General features: G+C 35.7%; 1 protein-coding gene across 1 annotated transcript in view; it reads left to right on the top strand.

Annotated features, from left to right (window-relative positions):
* LOC115224955 overlaps positions 1-10,000 on the top strand; it is an 86,689-nt gene that overhangs the window by 43,270 nt on the left and 33,419 nt on the right. Inside the window, exons 9-14 of the mRNA XM_036513865.1 lie at positions 1,153-1,224; positions 1,372-1,443; positions 2,410-2,481; positions 7,117-7,188; positions 9,079-9,150; positions 9,498-9,655. Coding sequence (XP_036369758.1) covers positions 1,153-1,224; positions 1,372-1,443; positions 2,410-2,481; positions 7,117-7,188; positions 9,079-9,150; positions 9,498-9,655 — 518 coding nt within the window. The remainder of the gene's footprint in view (positions 1-1,152; positions 1,225-1,371; positions 1,444-2,409; positions 2,482-7,116; positions 7,189-9,078; positions 9,151-9,497; positions 9,656-10,000) is intronic.

The following is a 10,000-nucleotide window of genomic DNA, read 5'->3' on the forward strand; positions in this document are numbered from 1 at the left end:
TGTTTACTCTTTTACTTGTTTCAGTCATTTGACTGCGGCCATGCTGGAGCACCACCTTTAGTCGAGCAAATCGACCCCGGGACTTATTCTTTGTAAGCCCAGTACTTATTCTATCGGTCTCTTTTGCCGAACCGCTAAGTGACGGGGACGTAAACACACACCAGCATCGGTTGTCAAGCAATGCTAGGGGGACAAACACAGACACACAAACACATACATATATATATATACATATATACGACAGGCTTCTTTCAGTTTCCGTCTACCAAATCCACTCACAAGGTATTGGTCGGCCCGGGGCTATAGCAGAAGACACTTGCCCAAGATACCACGCAGTGGGATTGAACCCAGAGCCATGTGGTTGGTTAGCAAGCTACTTACCACACAGCCACTCCTGCGCCTATATGTATATAAGTGTGCGTTTGTACTTTTCTTTTGTTCCAACGGTAAATGACGATTTTAATCCTATGGATATCTTTCAATAACGTCTAAATACTCCAGCACAGAGTACAGTATGCAACAGTCGGGCCCTTATATCACATTATGACCCCTTAACTACACCTCCTTTCCCTCCTTTCCTTTTACCTCTCCCTTTTCTTTTCCTTTCCTGTCCACTCATTCACTACATAGCCACACCCATTTTTGTCTATTTAATTTTTTAACCTTACGCTAACACGTGTGGAGGCGCGTGGCTTAGTGGTTAGGGTGTCAGCATCATGATCGCAAGATTGTGGTTTCGATTCCTGGACCGGGCGACGCGTCGTGTTCTTGAGCAAAACACTTCATTTCACGTTGCTCCAGTCCACTCAGCTGGCAAAAATGAGTAACGCTGCGATGGACTGGCCCGTCCAGCTTGGGAACACATACGCCATGGAAACCGGGAAACCGGGCCCATGAGCCTGGCTAGTCTTTAAAAGGTCGCATTTATTATTTTATTTATTACACTACAAAGTTCATTGTTCAAATTAATTTGTTTTTGTGTTTTTGCCCTTTTCCATTGCATTATGCTTAACATTTCTCTTCCCTCACATTGGCCATTATTTAGTAAGTAGCCTGGTAGCTCTGTGCTAATTTATTTCCAGCAGCAATATTTAATATTATTTCACAAGCTTATTCTGTACTATCTCTCGACTTTACTCTTTTATTTTACAGACATCTCTCCTGCAATAAAATCTCGAATATTGATGAGAGTACATTCAAAAACCTTGGAAGTTTAAAGGATTTGTAAGTTTCATCAGGCTTCCTGATAATATATTTTTAAGTATATATTTCAAACATTTATAATGTCCTTTCATTTTTCTTTCACCTCTCTTAGCATTTTTCCTAAATCTATTTTGTACTATCTCTCGTCAGTACTCTTTTGTTTTTCAGAGACCTATCTTATAATCAAATCTCCAATATTGAAGAGATCACATTCAAAAGCCTTCACAGTTTACGGTATTTGTAAGTTGAATCAGTCCTACCGATAATATATTTTTGAAAGTATATTTTAAAACTGTTTAATTCATTTTCATCTTTCTTTCACCTCCGTTTTCTCTTCCTTAACTAACACTTTCTTTGTGAGCGAGAGTTTGCGTGAATATGTGGGAATATATGTGTATGTGGTTAACATCACTGTTTGATATTATGTGTATAACTTCGTGTGTTTGCAGACGTAGCTTTGTGTGGTTGTATATTTATATATTCCTTTAATTTTCTTCATTTCCTATTCTTTCTGTCTTTTTCTTTTTTCTGTCCACGCATTCATTGTAAAACCAAACCCACCATTTGTCTATTTTAAATCTTCCCTTTACGCTAGAACATTCATTGATCATGTTAATTTTTTGGGTTTTGCCTTTTATACATAGTTTTGTGCTTGACATTTCTCTTCCGTCAGATTGGTTATCATTTAGCTAGTTGCCTCGTGGTTCTTGGTATCTAAATATTTGTGGAGCGCAATGGCCCAGTGGTTAGGGCAGCGGACTCGCGGTCGTAGGATCGCGGTTTCGATTCCCAGACCGGGCGTTGTGAGTGTTTATTGAGCGAAAACACCTAAAGCTCCACGACGCTCCGGCAGGGGATGGTGGTGATCCCTGCTGTACTCTTTCACCACTCTTTCTCCCACTCTTACTTCCTGTTTCTGTTGTGCCTGTATTTCAAGGGGGCGGCCTTGTCACTCTCTGTGTCACGCTGAATATCCCCGAGAACTACGTTAAGGGTACACGTGTCTGTGGAGTGCTCAGCCACTTACACGTTAATTTCACGAGCAGGCTGTTCCGTTGATTCGGATCAACCGGAATTCTCGTCGTCGTAACCGACGGAGTGCTTCCATCTAAATATTTAATTTTTAATATATTAAATAATTTTTAAAAATATTTTTTCACAAATGCATTTTGTACCATCTCTTATCAATACTCTATTATCTTTCAGATATCTATCCCATAATCAAATATCGATTATTGAGGAGAGTACATTCGAAACCCTTCACAGTTTACAGGATCTGTAAGTTGATTCAGTCCTATTGATAATATTTCCTTCCGTATTTATTTCAAAGATGTTTAATGTCTCTTTATCTTCCTTTCATCGATCTTTTCCCTTCCCTAACAAACACTTTCTATTTGTCAGTGACTGTGCGTTAATATGTGGGAATATGTGTTCTGGTCTACCCAATGTTCGACATAATGAATATAAGTTCGTGAATGTGCAGATTATGTTGTATACACAGTGTATCGTTTCTCAGATTCCGAGGAGGTCTGAGCTATTTCTACAGGAAAACCACATTGTCCTGTTCTGCGGATATTATGTTCTCTTAAAGCAAAAACAACCAAAGAATCCCTAGGGGATGCCACTTTGCATATGGGTAATAAGAAACTTACCAGCGATTCCTGGCTTGTCCTGGCTTGTCCACTCTGGAAAGTGAGACTCCAATTGTTGGTCACCCACATGGTGTATACATACGTCTTTAATCTTCTTGTTAAACACATTTTCCAGGTTCTTCACTGGCTTTTCGCTGTTGGATGGCACCTGAAAAGAAGCTGAACTTGACTAAGAAAACGAACCTGTTGCTAATACTTTCTTTCTGCAGTGCAAATTGTCTTGAGCTGGTCGGTTTGAACCTCAAGCTAGCATAAGCGTTTAAGTAACCAAAATGTTTGCGGTTCCACTTTCTCATCGGTAAATACATCGTACAGTCTGCAGCAGTCGACTCTTATGACTCTGCCTACACCTCCGTCTCCCACTCTTCTCTTCTTTGTCTATTTTTCTTTTCCTCTCTCTGTCTACTCATTTACTACAAACCATACCCACTATTTGTACATTTTAAACGTTTCTCTTACGCTAGACCGTTCATTGTTCATTTTAATTTATTTTTGCTTTGCTTTCTGCCTTTTTTCCATTGCTTTGTGCTTGGCATTTCGCTTCCCTCCGATTGGACAGGGGACGCTTTGGTGGCTTACTTCCTGTAGCAAAAATAAGTATTTTTTTTTACAAATGTATTCTGTACTACCTCTTGTCAGTAGTCTTTTATCTTTCAGAGATCTATCCTTTAACAACATCTTGAATATTAAAGAGAGTACATTCAAAAACCTTGGCAGTCTACAAGAGTTGTAAGTTAAATCTTCTTTCTGATAACATTCTTTTACTTGTTTCAGTCATTTGACTGCGGCCATGCTGGAGCACCGCCTTTAATCGAGCAACTCGACTCCGGGACTTATTCTTTTGTAAGCCCAGTACTTATTCTATCGGTCTCTTTTGCCGAACCGCTAAGTAACGGGGACATAAACACACCAGCATTGGTTGTCAAGCAATGCTAAGGGGACAAATACAGACACACAAACACACACACGCATATACATATATACATATATACGACGGGCTTCTTTCAGTTCCCGTCTACCAAATCCACTCACAAGGCTTTGGTCGGCCCGAAGCTATAGTAGAAGACACTTGCCCTAGGTGCCACGCAGTGGGAATGAACCCGGAACCATGTGGTTGGTAAACAAGCTATTTACTACACAGTCACTCCTGCGCCTATTTCAAAAGTTTTCATCTTTCATTCACATCTCTTAAAATTTCTTCTCAAATATATTCTGTACAATCTTTCGTCAGTACTTTTTTATCTTTCAGAGATCTGTCCTATAATCAAATCTCGAAAATAGAAGGAAGTGCATTCAAACACCTTCACAGTTTACAGGATCTGTAAGTTGGATTAGTCTTGCTGATAATAATTCCTTCAGTGTTTATTTCAAAAATGTTTAATGTCCTATCATCTTTCTTTCATCGCTCTTTTCCCTTCCCTAACAGACACTAGCTTTCTATTTGTGGTCTACATCAATGTTTCACATAATGTGCATAATTTCGTGTATGTTAAGATATAGCTTTGTGTCGTTGCATAATTATTATTCCTTTATATTCCTTCAATTTACTCATTCTCACTTTCCTTGATGCCATTCTTGGTTAAGTAACCAAAATGTTTGCGGTTCCGCCTTCCCATCGTGACTGATGTTATCACATGTCGGACATCCGTAAGCCTAGCGAGGAGCTTGGAAACACTAGATGTCATGAGTGACCCAAAACACTCTGATTTCACCAGCATTAGAAAGATGTTCATTTGAAGCATGAAATGGATTACTCAAATGACTCGTCCAGTGATAATGTTCTTTAAGAGTTTGTGCCATTCTCATGCTGGTGATGAAACAGAAACTCTCACACTAAGGCAGGGCCATGTGCCTCCACTTTTAGAGATTTAGTTGTTTTCGCTCTGGGAATCGAAACCGCGATCCTATGACAGTAAGTCCGCTGCCCTAATCACTGGACCATTGCTCCTCCACCTTCCATCTTGTCCATCACACTATTTGTTTCGCCATTGCCAGTTCGTCACTTCTTCCCAGTTCTTTTGTGTGAGCGAATAGATATATGCTTTTACGAGCGTGTATGATTTTGAGAATCCACTTGATTTTCTATTCTGATATCTGCTCAAGTGTCTGTCTATCCGTGTGTGTATGTTTGGTGTATGTTTATATATAGGCGTGCATTTTATCTCCTTTGTTCTAACGGGAAGCGGCGATTTTATGCCTATCAGTATCTTCTAATTACGTCTAATTAGGCTAATACATCGTACACTCTGCAGCAGTCGTCTCTTATGACTCTGCCTACACCTCCGTCTCCTACTCTTCTCTTCTTTGTCTATTTTTCTTTTCCTCTCTCTGTCTACTCATTTACTACAAAGCCATAGCCACTATTTGTACATTTTAAACGTTTCTCTTACGCTAGACCGTTCATTGTTCATATTAATTTATGTTTGCTTTGCTTTCTGCCTTTTTTCCATTGCTTTGTGCTTGGCATTTCGCTTCCCTCCGATTGGACAGGGGACGCTTTGGTGGCTTACTTCCTGTAGCAAAAATAAGTATTTTGTTTTACAAATGTATTCTGTACTACCTCTTGTCAGTAGTCTTTTATCTTTCAGAGATCTATCCTTTAACAACATCACGTATATAGAAGAGAGTACATTCAAAAACCTTGGCAGTCTACAAGAGTTGTAAGTTAAATCATTCCTTCTGATAATATCTTTTTGAGTTATATTTCAAAATGTTTTCATCTTTCATTCACATCTCTTAAAATTTTTTCTCAAATATATTCTGTACAATCTTTCGTCAGTACTTTTTATCTTTCAGAGATCTGTCCTATAATCAAATCTCGAAAATAGAAGGAAGTGCATTCAAACACCTTCACAGTTTACAGGATCTGTAAGTTGGATTAGTCTTGCTGATAATAATTCCTTCAGTGTTTATTTCAAAAATGTTTAATGTCCTATCATCTTTCTTTCATCGCTCTTTTCCCTTCCCTAACAGACACTAGCTTTCTATTTGTAGTCTACATCAATGTTTCACATAATGTGCATAATTTCGTGTATGTTAAGATATAGCTTTGTGTCGTTGCATAATTATTATTCCTTTATATTCCTTCAATTTACTCATTCTCACTTTCCTTGATGCCATTCTTGGTTAAGTAACCAAAATGTTTGCGGTTCCGCCTTCCCATCGTGACTGATGTTATCACATGTCGGACATCCGTAAGCCTAACGAGGAGTTTGGAAACACTAGATGTCATGAGTGACCCAAAACACTCTGATTTCACCAGCATTAAAAAGATGTTCATTTGAAGCATGAAATGGATTACTGAAATGACTCGTCCAGTGATAATGTTCTTTAAGAGTTTGTGCCATTCTCATGCTGGTGATGAAACAGAAACTCTCACACTAAGGCCGCTACATTTCTACATAATGAGATCTCTGGACAGCATTAGATAACCAAAATGAAAATACACTAGAGCGGTTTAGCTCTTATTTCTAGCAATGTAGATGTTACTGTACACCCTAGTTGCAGTTAAAGATATTCGATAGTTTATTATGTTTTTTAAAGCCAAATTTTATCTTCAAAGATAAATACATATTTTTATCTTTTTTTTACCTTAAAAATCAAATAATTAACATAATAAATGTGTTGTAGGAAATGTTTTAAGTTTCTAATTTAGTTAATGGAGTATTTTTCTATTATTAACTCCATTTGCCTATTTATTTAACTATTATCATGTACCTGAAGATTGACTATAATTTTAAATCGAATTTATTTCAATTGAATTTAAACTTAATTGTAATTCGAATTTAATTGTAGCCATGAAACGCACGTAGTTTTTTTATTTATTAAATTATATATTGATGATTCATTTTAATACTTTTTGAGATCTAGTTATAAGTTGTATGTTTTATAAAAATATATATTATTTATTATTTATGTCTATCACTGTTTGGGTTGTATAATAGTGGTTTTATCTCTAATTTATATTTTATATATATATATATGTATATATATATATATATATATATATATATATATATATATATATATATATATATATATATATATATATATATATATATATATATACACACATTTGCTACTTCTGATTCGTCTGTCTTCTGTTCATCGCCACTCTATTTCTATCTTAATCTTTACCATTTTCATTTATCATTTGATCTTTCAATTCTAGTTCTTTTTCTTTTCCTGCCTCCAGTTCATTGGACATAGTATTTAATATCTTACCTGTACTATTTCTGAGCAATTTTCTTTTTTCTTACAGAGATCTATTCTACAATAAAATCTCTACTATTAGACAGGGAACGTTCGAAAATCTGTACAGTTTGCGCACTCTGTAAGTTCGATCAGTGTTACTGATACTATTCCTTGTCTGCATGTTTTTACATAACTAAAAATTTACCATACTTTGCTTCCGTCACTTTGCTCTTCCCTATCTCACACACGAACATTCACAAACGCACTCAGACTTATATATTAATAGATTATATATATATATATATATATATATATATATATATATATATATATATATATATATATATATATATATATACACATATATATATATATATATTTATATATATATATATATATATATATATATATATATATATGTATATGTATATATATATATAATTAAAGAAAACAGAAAATGGAGAACTACTGATGAACAACAATTGACTTTCATCAATTATTATTTATAAATTTAATTTAAATAGACTGTATCCCGTGTAACAGCTGTTTCTGCTTCCAATCTTCTTGTGTGGTCTTGCCAATGATATACAAAAATATGTAGACTATTAAGCATATTTGGTAATAAAACGATATGAAACATCAGAGTGAAGAATAAATAAAGAAGAGGAGCATAGAGAAGAAAAAGGAAAAATATGGTTGTCATCACACCAATTTGCTTGTGTGCCTCTTAACAGCGGTTTGATCAGACCACGTCTTTACTATTTGTAGGCCGGGATTACCACAGAGCTCCCAAAAGATCCTTCTTGCCACATTGTCATGGCAACGTTTGTATTCGCTTTGCACAATTTCGGGCATTCTCTAACGATGTGTTCTACCGTTTTACCCCTCTCACAACACATTCTGCACTTTTCGCTACCAGCAGTGTTGACAATACTACTGATAAACAAGCGTTTATCAGATGCGCATATTAACGATTCTGTCTCTGTCTTCAGGTTACTCAACCACATACATTGTCATCGATCCTCTCTATCTGCTCTGGCGTTCACATCTCTTGCAAACTAACCGTACATTTTTTTGTTCAGTTCTTGTGTAATTTTCTCTTAGTTACACATTTTCAGTTTTTAAGTCGCCGTCCGTTTTTGGGGAGTGGCTCCACAGCATTTTTTATATACCTCACTAGGCTATTTTCCCCTGCTTCGATACAGTTCTGGCAACTAATTAAACTTCTCCAACCCTTTGTTCTTTACAAGTACAGTCAATCGATGTCACTCTTAAAGTGGAAGGCTCCATGTACAGTCAACAGGTTTCTGATCTTGGTATCCATTTTATTCATTTCCAGCATTAGACGTTTTATAATTCCCGCTCCATACCGAAGTGATGCTATCGTCCATGTATTAACTGATTGCATTTTATTCCATCCAGTCTCGACGCTCTAACCACTGAGCATGCGCCTTCACTATACATATATTTATATATATATATATATATATATATATATATATATATATATATATATATATACATATACATATGTGTGTGTATGTATGTATGTATGTATGTATGTATGTATATATATATATATATATATATATATATACATATACATATGTGTGTGTATGTATGTATGTATGTATGTATGTATGTATATATATATATATATATATATATATATATATATATATAATACATGTATGTGTGTGAGTGAGTCTTTGTGTACATATGCAGGTAGTTATGATAAATTCCAGGTCTATTCTCTAGAAGCACATCTGCTTATTCTTATTATAACAATCAAGTATGGAACCACAGTTGCTGCTGTATGTTAGTCAAAGTTTATATTGCATTTGCGAATAGTTGAAATATTTGCAAAATTACTGTATAATAAATTAGGTAATTGGAAATATTTTATTCACCATTACATGCGTTTACAGTGTCAGAGTTGACTAAAGAGAAATTTAGAAATTATTTAACAGGGGAAAACAGATTTAGGGAATTTTGTGTATTTTGAATTAATTTTGTTTCTTCCTTTCAGAAATTTGGGCCACAACCGAATACAAAAATATGAGGATGGCGCATTCTTATTCCTGCCCAACATACGTCGTGTGTATGTACAAGTTTTGTTTTTATTTCTTTGGAAAGTAGAACGTTATATAACACTAATACTATAAAGGGAGATCATCAAATTCACAACTATTTTATACAGTTGACAATGAACCACGTTGAGTTGGTTTAAAATTTAATATATGAAAATAATTATATCCAAGCATTTTGTCGGGGCCGATAAAATAAATACCAGTTGAAGATGTAATCTGCCAGTCTCCTGGTAATCGAAACCGCGTTCTTACGACCGCGAGTCTGCTGCCCTAACCACTGGGCCATTGCGCCTCCTCCAGCTGGCGCTTCTCTGCTGATCTGAAGCGCGTTCTTTTAAAGTTCTCCTTATAATTACAGAGACCTCAGTGGCAATAACGACATGATGTGTGGATGTCACCTACCAGCAGTAGTAAATTATACGAGAAATACATACAATACATTTGTGGATGTCAAAGGCGAGTGTTTTACAGATTCTGGCGAAGAAACATCTATACTGAAATATTCACAATGTATAAGTTAGTAAAATCTTCCTTGCTTTTATTGTTCTTTACGTTTACCAATAAATAGAAACCCAGGTCATTCTCTGCTGCCCAAATTATAATGTCTTATGAAAGAGATCAATATATATATATATATATAAGTCGTTGAATGAATTATCCTAGTATGGATAATTCGGTTAACCGATACCCGGGTAGCAAATTCACGTCAGTAAAACACGGTTGAAGCTACATGCTAAGGGCAGAGATCACGTGCTTTCGTGTGGAAATTTGTGTGTGTTTTTTTTAATACAAATAAATGAAAGAATGGAGTTGAACGACGATTTCACAAAATTCCTTTATTCTCGACATATGTTTCGAAGA

The sequence above is a fragment of the Octopus sinensis genome, linkage group LG27, assembly GCF_006345805.1.
Source record: "Octopus sinensis linkage group LG27, ASM634580v1, whole genome shotgun sequence".
Classification (NCBI taxonomy): domain Eukaryota; kingdom Metazoa; phylum Mollusca; class Cephalopoda; order Octopoda; family Octopodidae; genus Octopus; species Octopus sinensis.